The 18,358-nt window shown below is 39.7% G+C and overlaps 2 protein-coding genes across 5 annotated transcripts in view; both read right to left on the bottom strand.

Annotated features, from left to right (window-relative positions):
- znf704 (zinc finger protein 704) overlaps positions 1-2,055 on the bottom strand; it is a 65,436-nt gene extending 63,381 nt beyond the window's left edge. For both annotated transcript variants that reach the window (XM_032581218.1, XM_032581219.1), the window contains exon 1: positions 1,460-2,055. In XM_032581218.1, the coding sequence (XP_032437109.1) occupies positions 1,460-1,720 (261 nt within the window). In that variant the 5' untranslated portion in view covers positions 1,721-2,055. The remainder of the gene's footprint in view (positions 1-1,459) is intronic.
- A 2,002-nt stretch (positions 2,056-4,057) lies between these two features.
- Positions 4,058-18,358, bottom strand: part of pag1 (phosphoprotein membrane anchor with glycosphingolipid microdomains 1) — a 60,494-nt gene continuing 46,193 nt past the window's right edge. For all 3 annotated transcript variants that reach the window (XM_032581057.1, XM_032581056.1, XM_032581058.1), the window contains 4 exons: positions 16,295-16,464; positions 15,698-16,129; positions 8,619-8,675; positions 4,058-8,052 (listed from right to left, as the gene is read on the bottom strand). In XM_032581057.1, coding sequence (XP_032436948.1) covers positions 7,711-8,052; positions 8,619-8,675; positions 15,698-16,129; positions 16,295-16,464 — 1,001 coding nt within the window. In that variant the 3' untranslated portion in view covers positions 4,058-7,710. The remainder of the gene's footprint in view (positions 8,053-8,618; positions 8,676-15,697; positions 16,130-16,294; positions 16,465-18,358) is intronic.

Raw genomic sequence — 18,358 nt, 5'->3', positions numbered from 1 at the left:
TCAGTCCCTCCCTTACTGTAAGGACAGAATAACACAAGCTTGCCCCGTAACAGAAAACACTGAACTGGCTTCTCCTGCTCACTCACTCTTTATTTTTCAAGTTTTTGTCATTAGATAAGCATTGTTGCCTCACATTTGGATATTTTAAGACAGAATTGCAATGTAGCTGCATGCTAACCTTACGTCATGACATCCCATTCATAGCGATTAGATTTTTATGTAGACAACATTGCTCACTGCTCAGAGCAACACACCCTATGGGAGACCCCAATCAAGTTTTCTATTGTTCATAATGCAGGTCCTTTCAGTAGGTAGATGGTTAGTGTTGTGCCCACTGAAAACAATGAAAAAAAAAATATGACTGTGATTATAAGTTAAGGGTAACTTCAGTGTTCTGCATGGAATCTGTATTGAATTTGATAATCTCAGCCACAACATTAAAAATACTTAAGAGTTCATCTACCCCGTGCAGAAATTATTTTTAAAAACTTGACAACTGAAATCTGTATTTTACGTAAACACAAAAAAACATATTTTACTATTTTTCTATTTTATTGTAGAGATGCACACATCAATGTGCATCCCAATTTTCTTTAAAATCTGATGTACCAATTCAGATTATGACAGATTGGCTTTTTTTTCACTAAATAAAATGTGATGTGTTGATATTTTTGAGGCATTCAGTCTAAGGGGAAAACATCAGATTTTTTTCCCCTATGATCCTTGATCAAAGTAACATTGGCCAATTCTAATCTCTGACTCAAGACCATCTTTACTTTTTTGTTATTCAACTGTTAAGGGAAAAAAAAGGGCGCAATTCAAGCAAGAACCTGCGGTCTAACATGAGAAAAAGTCAAATTATTTACAGAGCAAATTCAGAAAACTGCAAGTTTTCCCAAAGTGCTGAACAAAACAAAAGATCATTGTGCTTGCAAAAGCTATAATGTCAGTGATTATTCTGTATACTGAATGAATGAATGTGCCAAAACGACGCAAATTCGACAAAAGATATGCATTTACACGGTGCATGCACAAAATTGCATGCGATTATTGTTCAGTGCTAAATTGTACAACGAGTTCCTCACGTCGGATCGAAACGCTGCAGCTGCAGTCAGAGCGTGTTTGTTTCCTTCATATTACCCACCCTCCAGCCCACATAAACATTGCGCAGGCCCCATCAAGCCCTCTTTGTCCCATATATGTGTCATCGCCAAATGTCATGACAGCACACTATTTGATCAAATATGCAACAAAACGGATCTATTCCATATTTTGACTGATGCATGTTTGGTTTTAACCGACTAAATTTGCAGAGAGCGGCATTGGTGGCTGACACCGTTAAATCCGCTCCGTGCAGGAAGCGGTTAAACGCTGCAAAACACCGCACAACAACAGTGAAGCGCAGCCCGCCGGTCGGGGCCCTTTTCGTCCTCAAACATATAGAGAGGCAGACACACACCTTCAGGCTGGACTTGAGCGGTCCTTTGGCCGCTGTGTGGTTTGATCCAGCGGCTATCTCCTCCTCGGAGAACTCCTTCAGGCTTCCGTCCTGCAGGAGCACGGTGTACACGCTCCGCCGGGGTCCAGCGGCGGATGCGTCCCTGTTTTCCTGCTTGACAGCCTGGACCACTCCTGTCACCGGGGCACCGTCCCCAGTCGGGCTCGTCGCATAAACGCGGCTGCCAAGGACCGACCGCTTCACCAGGCGCCTGGTGTGCATCTCCGCCGAGTGTGTCGCCGTATTCAGAGCGCTCCCAGCAGGAACTTTAATTCATTAAACGTCGAAACACGGCCGGCGGTGAACAAAACGTCGGGAATGGCACAAGACCGCAGCGGGCAGACTACGCGCTCCAACAACCTCGACGAAGATGTTGGAAAGCGACAACATACTCGGTGGGGGAGGCAAAAACTTCCGAACCGCGTCCCGAACGCAGGGGACTCAAGCCGCAGAACTTTGAATTAGCAACAGACGGCATAAACACGAACCGTTCGCTACCAAACAGCCTCCACATCTAACCGGCTACCAATCTTCCTCGGTTCGACCTGTTTGTTTTCCCCCACTGCTCCCAGCGAGCTGCGAGGGGGGCGGCGGAAAAACGCGGAGTGATCACAACCTTCTGAAGCCGTAACAACATTCGTTCACGATTAAACAAAATGGCGACACAATCAAGTCAAAAGGTCCCGCACAAAGGCAGGCGACTCGTAACACGTCGAATTATTTTATTCTACCCCGCAAAACACATCGCCGACCTGCTTCAAGTGTGGGAAATGATAAAGACAATACCGTTTGATGACTCTGGCTCCGGCTGTGCTCTAAATCCAGTCCGCTCTTTGCTCCGACCGAGCGGGGCCTTTACCGGCGGATCGCTGCCTGTAAACATGTGCGGTCCGGCAGCCAAGACGGGCTGCTATTGGACGACGAAGCACACGCCTCCACAAGCCCCCACCGCTCCCCCTTTTCCTGCAAAGGAGGGTAATGCAACTCTTGAAGGGTGCTCCATTCAAAACAATGACGCAAGGATGGAAAGGAAACGAGATGGGAGGGTGGATGGAAGATGGAAAGTGGGAAAAAGGGGATATTTAGGCTATAAGAAAAAAAAATCTTAGACCAGACAGACAAGCTTTATTCCTTAACCTAGTTATAGATGGATGTGACCTACTTTTAAAGTACCATGGGAGTCGTAAATTACTGTGATCTGGTTGAAATATAAAATGGAGTGCATGAGAATGTATTAGTGAGTCAACCAGTGGTGGTTCTGGCATAATTTGATACCTCCCACGCCCCTCAAACTCCGCCACCAACAACCCATTTCTTTTCACACAGAGAAAACTTTACACTAAGTCAGAAAGTTTGTAGACAGAAAAAAACTTGCAACCAGACAAGAATGATTCAAACACTGACCACTCTGAAAACTGAAATGTTTTTTTTCTTTTCCATTTTCTGCTTTAGGTGCCCCATGCTGCCATTTTGCATATTGCCAAATCACTAACTACCACTAATAGAGAATGCAAAGATATACATTATTAGCATGCACTGCTAATAGCAGTAAGCAATGTCACTGCTTGTCCATTACTAAATCCCGCAAGTTGTCAGATTAGGAACTGTAAAAAAAATCAAGGGTATGATGTCATGTCATCTTTTGCTTCATAATAACTCTACGAGCATTTATTCCTGGTGAACTGGCACAATTTTTAGTTTGTTTCTGATGTGCTCAAATAAAACCATGGTCTTAAATGATTCATGTTGTTTCCCTTCAACCAAGGCCATTGGCCTAAAGTTAAAGAGGCTGGATTATGTATTTTACAGGTATATTATGGCATTTTACAGCACAATCAAGTAAGTGTGTTATTCTCAGTTTATATATGTGTTGTATATCTCAAACATAACTTAAAATAATTTTGACTTTGCAATTTTATGCCTTGACAGCAAGTGCTGGGACACCAATGTATTCACTTCCAACTACTCAACTTCCAGAAGCCAGAGGAGGTGTCGCACCGGAAAGTATGACACTCTCTCCATGACCATTTTGAGAAGTTGTAATAATTGGTGAACTTCAGAGCAAAGTACATATATGTGCTAAACCCACCCAGTCAGCATAGATGTCAGGCCAATTAATAATTCTTGGAAAGACTGAGGTTGAGCTAACTTGGAAAGAAAAATGGCCAGATGTTTGTTTCCAGACTTGCACACGTAATTGCAGTGAAAGATGGTTCTATGAAGTGTTGACTCAAGTGCACAAATGCACGCCACACTTTTCAAATTTTTCAGAAAACTGTCAACAACTATGCATAATTTTTCCACTTTATAATTATACGCTACTTTGTGTTGGTCAATCACACAAAATCATTTTAAAATGCATGCAAACTTGTGGTGTGCAAGGATGCTAGGTAATGGACGAGATGTTACAAATTTTTCAAATGTGCACTTCAATATCAGTTCATCTACTGTATATTTATGTTATCGTCAAATCCAAAATGTCTGTTTTGTCAAAAATCCTACATAGTCTAAAGCTCATTGTGAGTGCTCCTCAGAATAAAAAACAAATCACAAATTTCATAATATTCATCGTTTAATAGAAGATTTCATGTGATAAAATATTTACTTGTAAAGATTGGAAACTTGATGTGGCGCAGCAGCAGATGTGACAGTAACTGCCAAAACGGGCTTTGCCCTTTGATCAAAGGCGGGTGTCACTACAGAGTTGTCTGCTGCTTATTCAGGAGGAACAAATGGCCTCATTATGGGAGGACTAGAGCTAAAGAAAAGACATTAGAGGGAGGGGTGCACTTCTGTAAACCTCAACCAGACCCGCCCTCCCTGCAGGGGAAAATCTGTGTTTATATGACCAGGATAGGAGGAGAAGGAGCAGAAGTGAGTTTAGGTCTACTAATATATGTTGTCCTGATTAGATTTGGCACTAAAACGTCTCCATTTGGCATTTCCTTAGAGGTTCTTCATAGCATTCTGAGAACAACATTAAATCTGATTACCTGATATGCAGCTACATTACTGCATAGGGGAGCAATACCCTCAAATATTTGCTCTTCTTACACAGGAGGGTATAAATAACACTCACCATTACGTTCTTGTTGAAATGTGTACTTTCTTACTGGCCTTTATCTGTAGAGCACTAGGGGTGAAATGCATGGACTCATTCAAAGATCGAACATTAGAAGAAGAATATTTAGTTTGTGCATCATTTAAGAATCGATTACCAGTCAGAACAGGTCGACTGTCTGTTCTTAAACCACAAACAAGCTCCATAATGTCTCATGAAACAAACTAGCTGAAGATACTGTAACACTTTAATATTTGGATGTGGGTGGAAACAGCTGACAGTAATTTTCTGCAAGGGGAGTATACTGTGGCAAAGAGGGATAAAAAAATACAGCAAAATTGCAACCAAGTAAACATACTCAAAGACTTTTTTTTTTTTTCAAATTTAAGTACCAAACTCATCTTTCAATGCTTGTACCAAAGTAATTGTACCACTTCACTCACATTTGATTAGTTGCCACTTTGTTACAATCAACTAAAACAAAAAAAAAACAAGATGGACATTCATAATTGCTCTTAAATAAAAAAAAATCTTGACATTTCACAAATAGGTACAAGATTACATAGCATTTCCTGTGAATAACAGCTGGTTAAAATAGTGCTTTTACTATATACACACCTTGGCTGGCATTTCGTCAGTACAAGATGTTAAGTAGATGGATCTAAAATACATTATGTGCTCAAAGTTTACACATACAAACCTTCTGAATTCATTGGCACCCATATTAGAGATGTGTCAAAAGACTTAAAAATAAATGCATCTTGTAATGGAGTAGCATAATCACGCAAAAAAAAAATTCAGCCTTTAATTTGAAAACATTTGATCAGTTAAGGAAAAAAACATTTAAGTAGCAATTATTTGGTTTATAAAAAAGTATTGTGAAATGTACCATTAGATTTACAAATAGTGAAACTGATTCATTTTTAATGTATATTTTACAAAAGTTAATCACAGAATTTGGAGACTTACTTAAACCTATGATATTTATTAAAATAGCAATGTAAAATAATACTAAAAACATTAATAGAGGGAAATCCAATTTTCCCTTTGATATAACTGGTGTGAGACAGCAGCGAATTTCACTGAGGCACTCTAATTTGAGAAGACATGAGAACATACAGTTGAAGTAAGCCAGATGTGTGTTGATATTTAGAAGACAGGAAAACAAAATAGCAATCCACCTAAAGATTACCGTAGAAACAGTCAGATCAATTTTATATTGTAAAAGCACTGAAAAATCAAAGCTTATTGAGCCCCCATGTTTACCCAGGAAGTGTTACTTCCTACAATTTAAAAAAAAAATCTACACCATTCAAAACACATTTGTGGATATTTTTTGTAGTTTTTACAACATTTTGGACATTGGAGTAAAAAACATCTCACTAGTTTGATTTCATTAGCAGTGTGATCCACAGACCCTAAAAATCACAATGCTGAAGTTGGCTTTTGATTCAGAGATGTGGTAAAGGACAATCTCACAGTTTTTATGAGAAATTAGATCACAGATCTTTAAAAAATCTATATCTCCTTGTAAACCAAGAGTGCATTATATTACGCTAAACATAGATTCTGGAAAGCAGCTGGTGATCTTTGATACCTTATGCAATGTAAAAATTTCAGTCTGCTGGCCCTGTGGTCCTGGGGCATCGAAAACCACAAAAATGTGAAATTATTGATCTAAAAGTCTCTAAAAGGTAATAAGGTGAAACTGCTCTTTTTTTTACTTTCTGGACGAACATTTAAATAAGGGTTCTCTCACAGACATAAAAAATACGAACGATAAAAAAGACGACTGAAGCCTAAATTTCTATTTGGCAAATCAAAGATAAATGTATACAAGACTAATTTTTCAGATAATCTGAGGTTTTGTCTTTTAGATAATAAAACAACTCTGGAAACTTAATTTCCAGGTTTTTCTTTCTTATCCAAGTCAAAATATATATATATCTACGTTTTTCAATACTGTGAAGAAAGTGTTTATCTTGTCACACACACTGTAAGTAAGATGATAAGAAGCATATCCAAAGAACACTTTTGTGAAAATTTCAGAGCGGAGTTATGCTCCTGAAATACAAATTAATATATTTTTAAGGCTTTGTGCAGGTCTTTATTAGAGGTGCTAATAAATGTTGAAGGTGCTTTAAAAACTGAACTGTGGTGATGATTTCTGTAGTACCATTAAAATAATTTAAGTGCTTTGAAGCAACATGAAGACTGTCCCTTGTACCAAAAAGACAAAAAAACTGTTAAAGAATACAATTAGGCAAGTGTGTTTTGTCATTTAAACACATAAGTACTTCAAAGTTTGTGAAAGCTGACATCTTATCAATAAAATGAAAGAAACGTGTACCGAAGTGGCATCAAACCCTCTGTTAACTTTCATTTAGTATCTCAATGAAAATACACGAAACTTCTATAAAATCCTCTCACAGACGCAGTCAGAAACATTTCACAATTACACAATAATAAACATTTTCAAATAAATACAATATGATTTGTACAAAACTTGTTGCTGTCGACCCTAAAGTTTATAGAAAGGTCAAAATGTACTATGAAACTCTAAAGCTCAAACGAAAAACAATTTTTTTCCTTCGCAGTGACTGTTTCCAACCTTTCAAATGTCAAGCCCACTAAAGAAGGTAGCCGTCTCAGTTTCATCAATTGACTCTTTTTCCGCTACAAACCCTTTCACAGGAACATCTAGTGAGAATGCACAGTGGAGGTGCCGCAAACTTGACAGAAGAAGGCCTAGAAATATGCCGTTTGATGCTTCAGTAAAATATGACAGTTATCTAGAAGCTTGAAAAACTAGCTGGTGCAGAGAAGCAATACAAATAATCAAATCTTCACATAATACAGTTACTGAATGACTTTTATGCAAGTTATATGGCACTAGATCGATATCTTTTTTTTTTTTCTCTGTTGACCAGAATATGTTGCGATTATTTTTAACAACCCAGAGTTTTTAAGGCCTACCAGTACCGATGTCTCACTCTGGTTGATTAATAACGTTCACATATGATAAGCTGTACCTAAGCTGTAAAGAAGATGTACACTCGATAAGGAAACTATGAGAAGCAGTTTGCATTAAAGGCATCCTAAACAGCTGCTTCAAAGTGCTACTGTAAGACGCGACGCTGAGGCGGTCAGCTCAAAGACGGGACATTTCCCGACTGAGACCCAGCTCTCCCACGCTTTCGTAGTCAGGCTCTGGTTTGCCGTTCCCGGCTCCGTGATTGTCATCAAAGCTACTAGTCTTTGGGATGCGGACTGATTCGTAGCCGGGATCTGAGCTGTCCATTGGGGGCTCTTCGCCTGCCTGGGACTCATCAGGTTGAGCGTAGATGTCATGAACCGTGGCGTAGAGGTCGCTGGAGGACGAGTTCGGGACAATACCTTTGATCTCTGCGATGCTGCTGTAGTCGTGCTCTTTGTCGTCCTCGCTAAAAGACTGGTTGCAGTTCGTCTTATTAACAGTAGAGTACAGCGGTGACTGAAACAAGGAAAAAAGAAAAGGAACATTAAAGACATGACAATATGATACTTGATATGGGGTTCAAGACCCTGAGACAAGACAAGACTAAGGTTTAAGAAATATTTTCTAGACAAACTACTTTTTTTTTTTTTCTTTCTTTTTTACAATCTAAGTTTCAAAAATCATAAACTGTCCTTGAAACGATCTGTAAATAAGTCCACATTTGACTGGTTCATATACAGTTGTTTTTAAGCTAATCTAATACTATGGTAGTCCTAAATGAAAAATCTCCAATTTTGTTTGTCCAGAAATAAAAATAGGGTTTAATGAATCAGAAACTGTGTTTTAAAACAAGGATCCCAACCTACCTGGGGTAAATTGATATGGTGCTGGAGAACTCTTTGAGACTTTGATCAGTCTGAGTATTTCAGATTTGGAACTAGAGACGATCAAATGCTGTTCCGACCGATTTAATCATTAGCACTCCAGATGTTGGTGGATTACTATTCAAATATTTAGAGAGCGCTGCCGTCTTGGATCAGGAAATATGCAAGTTTGGGAATAAGCGAGTTGCACACACTTACTTCATTGTCTGATTGTGGGTGGTCTTCAAATTCCGGTGGAGGAGACAGGGAATTTAACTGTGGAGAAATACAGAGAAACAGATTCAGACGTGGGAGAAAAGGTATGAAAGGAACAGCCACCCCAAAGAGTCATTTAGTAACATTTTAAGGGCTGTGCTCACTTCTGATAAGAAGGTGTTGGTCATTGCACCTCCTTGCCATTTTGTACTTTGGTAGCTTCAATTTTTTGGAAGAACAAAAATGTTTTCATAATAGACTGTTGTAAAGCTAAAACTTGTGATACTGACTTTTGTTAAGACAAAAAAGTTTTCAGACTACTCTTCTGGAACATAAAAGGTCTGCATCCAACTTCTGTGGGGGTAAAAAAATGTTTTTGGTACAGATTATTTTCTTGATGCACCTAAATGTTTTCGGAACAAGGTTTTCATACCCAACTTTTGAAACACACCAGCTTTCCACAAGCAAACGTTTTGCATTTGATAAGTAATAATCTCACACTGAGTGATTCATACTCACTATGAATCAATTTGTACACATATGAAAGTTTTGTACTTCTTTGATTTAAATAATCAATAATCTGTGGTTATGGTGCTACAGTATATATAAATTGATCTAGAGGAATCTTATTATTATTTTCTTCTTTAATTGAGTCAAATACTTAACACACGGTTATGAAACAATTTGTTTACATATAAAAAATGAAAGTAGGTAGGGCTTTAATGCCAATGTCAACACAAAATAAGGAAATGACCCGCTGAAAGGGAGAATTGATCCACAACCTCCTTAGAAAGGATTAAAAGTAGCCGACTGCAACACAAAAAGCCAACTAAGACATTCCCAACAACTTTGAAGGAACACAATTAAGGAAGAGTTGCACTTCTTATTGAGCTGTATTAATAAAACATGCTATCAAGATATTGACCACTTCTAAAAAAAATGCATACTCTGGTTAAAAAAAATAAATAAATAAAAAATCTGTATGAATGCCTTGGAACGCTCTGGAGCCGATCGATGGTGAAATTCTAAACTAACCCCTCTGGTGCGAGTCGAAAACATGTTCTGCATCTTCTGCGATACATTTGAAACTAATGTTGTATATAACCACCCATTCATTAAAAAAATTATTGAGTTAAAGTCAATAGGGAGTGACAGGGAGAGGGATGCTTTTTCTGCACGCCCTCTGTCCATTTTGTCTTATGATCGATGAGGTAGCCATTAATCAACAAAACCCATCAGACAAAGCACTTCAGGAGAACTAACAAGGATCTCGATACACCCACCGGCATTCCCCAAGTAGCTTACATCATGCGGAAAGAAAATCAAAAACAGAGCTTTTTGTGTGGACACTTAAATTAGGTCCTTGGTTGGAGTTCCCAAGGTTAAAGCTGATGGATGCTGAGGTGCAGCCCTTTGTTTTAGTTATGTCCACCTCTTTGTTCAGACCACACTCCAACATACAGGATACAACCTGCACACAGAGTTCATCCATCAAACTGTCCAACCCAGCTGTATGTCTTAGTGTCTTCACGTGTGTTTCTTCCCTGGAGCGTGAAAATCAATATGACTACTTTATGGATACCTCGTATTTGGAGACATGATTACTTTTATAGATCCAACCTGAGCTCAACAACGCAGCAGACACCTTGTCATTTCACTTTAATTAGCCAGCCAATTAGGCAGAATGCCCCCTGGGGTGATATATTTGTAGAAAAACAAGGATGCAGGTGACTCTTGGCCCAGTCAGTACAGTCTCAGAGCGAAATAGTCCTCAAAACCTTATGCTAATTAAAGTGGACATTTAATCTTGAAGTAAAATCTGGTTTGTATACAGACAACAAATGTATATATACATGCTTATGTAGTAACTATAAAAGCACACAGAGAAGTTTGTCTTCCGTCAGCTCAAAATGAGACTAACACCTAACCGATAAATATTTTGACGTCCAACAATAAAATGTGGCGTGCTTGTGTGCGTTGAAGTGGGAGCAGATTAGGCGTATGCGTTGATGTTCCATGCATGTAGGAGATTTAATAACATACAGGGCGTGCAGGAAAGGCTTTGCGGTAAGCTGATTACAACCACCTCGTGTGATGGACGGCCCAGGTGTCAGCATGTCAGTCATGAGCGATGTATTTGTTGACAGACGCACACATCAATCAGTTTGAGCGCATTAGGCTGAGCGTGTATGTGGTCACTCAGGAGGAAAGACCTACGAAATCTAAGGTAATACAGAAAGGATAAATTACATCTCGCAACAAATACGTTTTCTATGTTAGAATGACTCCGTTTCGCGACAAGTCTACAGCAGTGCTGAGTGATGAATAGATCACTGTTTTCCCGGACTGCATCCCAAATGTATAACCTGGCAGCCCACCAGCGGGGTCAAATTCATTTCCTGCCTCTCACATTACATGCCCACAGGCACCAAGCCTCTGCAAACATGTGCTGCTGTTGTATATGACAGTTCAATAAATGCTCACCTGTGCAGCTTTACAGAAACTGAAGCTGCTTGAGAGTGTTTTTCCCTGTTTGCACCAATCCTTACAGCAACAGTAAATATATATGGTATAGTGCATGCTGCACAGTTACTGGCACCTCTAGAAGAGATGCATAAAAAGGTTAAATTCATCTTTTTACTGTAGTAGCACACATTTCTTGAAGAGTTAAATAAAAAAGATCTACTTTGTTTATGTAAATTCATCTACTAGAGAAAAACAAAAGAACCTCATGTTATGAAATCTTAAAAAAGAAAAAAAAATCACTTGTACAATAAAGCGAGGGCTCTTAGATCATTTGTATTCAGACAGTCTCTCTATATCATCCAGAATCCTCTCCTTTGCCCTCTTCTAATTGGCCTTTTTTTTTTATCCGTATCTGAATGAATTACCCAATAAATACACATTTCAGTTCAGTAGTAGATCCATGTTTTCAATTACAAAGGCCCACAGCATCACAGATCATCAGCTGTACTTAACATCTGCAATGAGGTGATATGCAGAGTGGGGAAAAAAAAATAATCTTTTGTTTCACATTGGTGCCATCTGGATTGCAGATCAGAGCAGAATTGTTCCATCAAGCGTCTCAAACCGCTGGCTGGCAAATCGGCTGCATCTATCTGCTGTTACGTAGATGTTGCTGCATCTTTTCTAACTATTTATTGTACTGACTGATGGCAAACTTAAGCAAATTGCTATTTACTTGCCATTTTCTTACTACAATAATGAGGCCTAACTTTAATATGTCCTTTTGTCTTTCCAATTTTGAAGAGAAATCAAGAAGTCCTGGCTTACTAAATGTTTCTAATCACTCTTATCAACAAAAAAAATCTGACATGTATTATTTAGTAATATTGATTTTAATTGTTGGGAGAGTCAATAAATGTAGAACCGATAATTTAGTAAAACAATTATTTCTGAACAGCACTGAATAAATGAACACAAATTAAAGGTTAGATTAAAAAATAAATAAATAAATTCAGAGCAAGATTACAATGCTGAATTAAAAACATACATTTATTTAAGGGCCTTTTGCTCATCTCTACCGTGCTGATAAATGAGGTTGGCACTGTGAGACAGCCTGTCTCTGTTCAACAAAGCAGCCACCTGATCAGAGGGCTTTCCTTAAGATATTTACATAAAGACGTTGCAGTGTTTTCACAGATGATTTGTGTGTGAGCATGTCTGTGCGTAAGAGGAGCCAGACAGATAAGGAGTTTCTATGGCCCAGATCATCCATCATGAAGTCTGGGTAACTGACAGCGACGGGGTCTGAGGAGCTGGTCACCAACACTCACAAAGACACAAGAATACCCGGTTCTGACAAGACAAATGACAGTCAGTTCCTGGTCATACATGGATGTAAACCACAGGGAGCGGTAAACATTCACTGTTAACCTTATATTAGCCCGAGGCGTCTATACAGCAGAATATATGTAAAAACACATGCCGTGCTATCTGAGTGTGAGATATTAGGGGGATGGGAGAAGCAAAACACATGTGGCTGTAGCCATTTGTTAGTGGTTGAATGAAAGATAATATTTTTAGTTATGTGTGTGTATGTGTGTACATGCTGTTGCCAGTATTTATAAGAATGGAAATATACAGAAGCTTGCTAGATCAGGGTTTATCACTGGTAAAGGAGAGGGATCATTTCCTGCCCTCTAATGATTAACACATGGACTTCCACACAATAATAAACAGACAAGTTGGAAAAAATATCTGTAAAACAACTTACTGTATATATATCATATAAAAAGCTTAAGATAATGTGGATAGATGATGCAGTCATTAAGTGTTCTTTGAGCTCTAACCCAATGCAGACTTAATAGATTGAATGCCTTTTTTCTAAGGACTTTAAGATATACGAGTCAGTTTGCATTCTTTTCACTGCTGAATACCTTTTAAAGTGAATTTAAAAGGTATTCTATATGCAGAATAGGTCAATAGCATTTAACCTATTTGATCAGTAGGTCAAATGCTGACCTACTGATCAAGGGGAAAACTGGCCGACGACAATTTTTACTTAAAGATACATCAAAGAATAATAAACAATTTTTTCCACTCTGACAATAATATCCATTAGATTGAGAAAACAATAACAAACAAAGTTGCAAACAAATCGCCAGCAACAAACTACTAAGCCGGATAAACACATATGAAAATCTTAGTAAATACATAATAAAAAAAGCTTACACAAATAGTTATAAAATGATTTTTTGAACCACACTGGGCAATATCTTTGAGAAAAACTGTGCTGCTACTGACAACAGAGAGGCCACATAGGCAGCTGGGGCAACGTAGGGGGAGCTTTGACACATTTTAGATCTTCAGATGAGGAATTAAATTAGATGACAGACTGCCATATCACTGATTACTGTGATGTTTCCCACCTCTCAGCAGGAGTCGAGGGAATGGGGGAAAAAAAACACCTACAAACCAGGTCTAACAAACAAGCTGCAAAATATCACTGCATCAAACAGTACGAGTGAAACTAACTGTGTATACAGTATTGATTCTCTATGTAGGTTTAATGTGAACCTCAAACATGCTGTAATACATTTTTAACATGTTACAGAGGACTGTATTTCTCTTTCTCTCCACAACTTCAGAACATGGATGGATAGCAGAACAGCATATGGGGGATTTTTATTTTCAGCTGCTTCAACATTTACACTTAAAGAAAAAAAAAAAAATAAATTTGAAGAATAAATTCAAGGTAAAAGTCTTGAAAATTGAGGGAACACCGGGGGCATAAATCAAATGTTTTATAATTTCTATGGAGAATAACATATAAACTGCATGGACTACACACTCATCAAAATAGACTAGATATACAATATAGATATACACAAGATTTTTTCGCCCCCAAAACAATGCTGGTGCAGGGTGGGTCTCTATTGTTTTTATAAGGCAAACCTTCAACAGAAATCACCCTGTCTTTTTTATGAAACTTATCCCAAGTTCATTCAGTTTATGGTTGCACAGCAATGGAGATTATCACTTTTGGTATTGATCTAGATGCAGATTATGTTTCATTTCCATCAGAACTCAGTATTTTGATGACTCCTTGACAAAGTATTGTGGGTTTTTTTTTTTCAAAGGTTAGTTTCACAGCTAAAGCAGTAACAAATAAATGTAGCATTTCTTTGCAAACTGGTGAACCACATCATTCGGTTAAACAGGGGGAAGGGAAAGAAATGTGAATAAAGATGAAAGCAAACACATTTAACTTCAGGGGAGAGTTTTTAAATTAGAAAAGTTGCCTCATCAAGCAGTTTTTCTGTGATGTTAATGTGATGTGTTGTTGACATGCCAAAGGCAGCTTCCTGAGAGCAGCTCTACTTTGAGCAGCTCCTGACACTACAGCGATGTTTATCGGTTTTCACCTCTTCAATCATTCCCATCTCTTCACCGTCACATCTCCCTCTCTCATACCTCCTCCACTTTAGTGCCATTTTTTCCTTATCATCCCACCATCTTCACTACTATTCACTCGTTGCTACAGATGACTTCATCTGTATGCTGTTGCGTTTTCCTACTTCACGTTTCTCGCTTTCTATCCTACCATCTCTCACCCCGAGCCCTCGACTCTTTTTCCTTAATGCCTTCCAATCCTTTCGGTGCCTTTCTGAGTAAATCTCGCCATCACCATCTCTATTTCATCTATCTTCTCCTGCTTTTCTAACTCCAGCTGCTGATTTTAGTCTTCTCTTTGACATCATCAAAGTTCTTTGTTTCACTCTTTGTGGCACTGAAGATATAAGCTCACTGATGGTCATCTTGAAGGATACTGTTCTCAAAATAGTTGGAGTAATTTTTTTTAAACTAAATGTGCAAAGGTATTCACACCCCTTGATTTATTTTTCATATTTTCTTAACAACCACCAACTAAACTTCAATAAATGCCGAGTGCTGCATAACTATACTGTCAAAAGAAATTTATATATGGGTTGCAAACACAGAATCTGAAAAAATCGGCATGCATTTGTGTTCAGGTCCTTTTCTATGGTAAATAATATCTACCCCAAACAATTGCTGTCAGAAGTCACACAAGTATAGAGGTCACCTTTAAAGGCTCCAAAACATTTGAGATTTATGTGTTGGTTTATCCACCAGAAGGATTACAATCTTAAAATTCAGTCTGAGATTCAGTGGTTTGGATGAAATTATGGTGCAGTCTAAGGTTAGACATAAATTCAACCTTGAGTCTGTGGCTAGGCTTGAAAAAGACTGGTTACTGAAATTCTGACTGAACTTCAGGTAGTCTGTGAAAAATGGGCCAAATGAACCAAAAGGTGTTTAAAAAGCATTGAGGGGACTAAGTACAAATGCACGCCACAGTTTTTCAGATTGATGTTTCCAAAAAAACAATGAATCCCACAAAATTATAATCTTCATGTGTCATTCCATCATATAAAATCCTAAAAAAATACATTGGAGCTTGTAATGCTTTCTAATTTGACCTAATATTTCAGGTGGTATTGATACTTTTGTAAAGCTCTGCTTAAAAAAAGTGACATATTTCAGTTTTTTACCTTAGAACTGTAAAATCATCTGTTGGTGTGCAACAAATTCCTCACCTCTCCATTGTCCAGCCCAGACCCTTCCACACCATTCATCACCGCTGGCTGGTTGTCGTTTTCATCGAGAACCTTCTTCGGTACAGGCGGCGGCGGCTCCTCCTCTGGCTCCTCCGCAGGTTTGAGTGAGAGAATGGCGGCGTTATCGGAGCGCCTTTTGGCATCCATGTCAGCGCTGTGTCGGCTCTTCTTTCGCAGGTCAACAGACGCATACTCGACCCCTTCACTCAGTGGCACCCGCTCTGGGGTGCAGGGGCTGGGGTGGCCGTTGACGAGGGCGGGAGGTTGAGGTGGAGGTTCATCGGGGCTCGGCTGGACGGTACCGTTAGCAAGGCAAGGCTGAACTGAGGTGTCTTTGATCTCCTTGACAGTCTCGTAGAGCGAGTCCTCAACGCTGACGTCGCGGGATGCCACCTCCATCTCCTTCACCACCTGGAAGCCACAGAGGCAGATTTGTCACTTTGCTGTGTGAGTTACAAAGCAACACACATTCTTCTTAGTTTCTCATGGTAACATTATTTAATTCACCAGTACTGACAAGAACATTCAACATCAGATATTGAAGAGACACAACGTAAGGTGACTTTAAATGCCGACCTCATAAGTGCTGTCTCCTGAGGCTGGGGGTCTGTCCTCCATGGGGGCACTGCCAGGAGGGAGGCTGGGAAGCTCTCGGTCCTGATGACACTTAGAGGACCTGAGCTCTGATTGGCTGGAGAGCAGTTCCTCGGACAACTGAGGGCTGGTGTCTTGTGTGTCTGAGAGGACTGTCGAAGGAAGAGACAGAGCCTACATTTTTGTTCTGTTGCATGTTGAATTTATTTCCATTTTCGGTCACATTACAACATATTTCAACCTACAGCAATCAGGTGTAACATTATGATCCTTAAAGTATGTGGGCCCCCTTTTACTGACAAAACAGGACCCCCCACTGAACCACCAAAAGGTGAGCTATTCTGTTAAGATTTTAGCAGTCAATCCTTAAACAGGGGTGTCAAACTCATTTCCATTTTGGCCTCATAAACAGCTATGGTGGGCCGGATTTAACCCCGCTGGCATTGAGTTTGTCACATGTGCTTTAAGTACTGTAAGCTACTAATAACAATGTATCTCTGCTTTGTTCATTTCCCCAAACTCTGAGCAGCTTCCCTATCCCTGCTGGAGAAAAGCATTCTCACAGCAAGATGCATGTTTTAAAACCCTAAATTTTAGTCTAATTTGACCAAAGCACTTTTCACACATTTACTGTTGCCAGCATGGCTTGTGGAAAATTCCAACGGAAGATCATGTTGGCTTTCTTTCTATAATTCAACAAGCTTTGCTATTCCTCCAAAACTGCCAGATTTGTGTAGTGCACAACAGATTATCCTACCTCTGCTGTGGATCTCTGCAGCTCTGCCAGAGCTCTCTTTCCCTAGTCACTCAGTTAAGGTCAATGGTAATGTCTGGGTATGAGGTTTTGCCATTCTTTAGAGATATTAAAGAATCTCTAAAGATTCTTTGAAGTGAAACAAAACACACTTTTTAGATGTTTAATTATACAAAAAGTTCTAAGCATAGATCATTTTCCTTCTACCTGTAAGCTGTGATCTACTCTTTCTTGAATTTATTATATACACTGCTCAAAAAAATAAAGGGAACACTTAAACAACACAATATAACTCCAAGTAAATCAAACTTCTGTGAAACTGTCCACTTAGGAAGCAACACTGATTGACAATCAATTTCACCTGCTGTTGTGCAAATGGAATAGACAACAGGTGGAAATTATTGGCAATTAGCAAGACACACTCAATAAAGGAGTGGTTCTGCAGTTGGGACCACAGACCACTTCTCAGTACCTATGCTGTCTGGCTGATGTTTTGGTCAGTTTTGAATGTTGGTGGTGCTTTCACACTCGTGGTAGCATGAGACGGACTCCACAACCCACACAAGTGGCTCAGGTAGTGCAGCTCATCCAGGATGGCACATCAATGCGAGCTGTGGCAAGAAGGTTTGCTGTGTCTGTCAGCGTAGTGTCCAGAGGCTGGAGACGCTACCAGGAGACAGGCCAGTACACCAGGAGACGTGGAGGAGGCCGTAGGAGGGCAACAACCCAGCAGCAGGACCGCTACCTCCGCCTTTGTGCAAGAAGGAACAGGAGGAGCACTGCCAGAGCCCTGCAAAATGACCTCCAGCAGGCCACAAATGTGCATGTGTCTGCACAAACGGTTAGAAACCGACTCCATGAGGATGGTATGAGGGCCCGACGTCCACAGATGGGGGTTGTGCTCACAGCCCAACACCGTGCAGGACGCTTGGCATTTGCCAGAGAACACCAGGATTGGCAAATTCGCCACTGGCGAACCTACCACAGTCAATCAATCAATCAATCAATCAATCAATCAGATGAAAGCAGGTTCACACTGAGCACATGTGACAGACGTGACAGAGTCTGGAGACGCCGTGGAGAGCGGTCTGCTGCCTGCAACATTCTTCAGCATGACCGGTTTGGCAGTGGGTCAGTAATGGTGTGGGGTGGCATTTCTTTGGAGGGCCGCACAGCCCTCCATGTGCTCACCAGAGGTAGCCTGACTGCCATTAGGTACCGAGATGAGATCCTCAGACCCCTTGTGAGACCATATGCTGGTGCGGTTGGCCCTGGGTTCCTCCTAATGCAGG

Source organism: Xiphophorus hellerii, chromosome 13 (genome assembly GCF_003331165.1).
Source record: "Xiphophorus hellerii strain 12219 chromosome 13, Xiphophorus_hellerii-4.1, whole genome shotgun sequence".
In the NCBI taxonomy this organism is placed as follows: domain Eukaryota; kingdom Metazoa; phylum Chordata; class Actinopteri; order Cyprinodontiformes; family Poeciliidae; genus Xiphophorus; species Xiphophorus hellerii.
The sequence above is the reverse complement of the archived record's forward strand: the minus strand, read 5'-3'. Positions and strand labels throughout refer to the sequence as shown.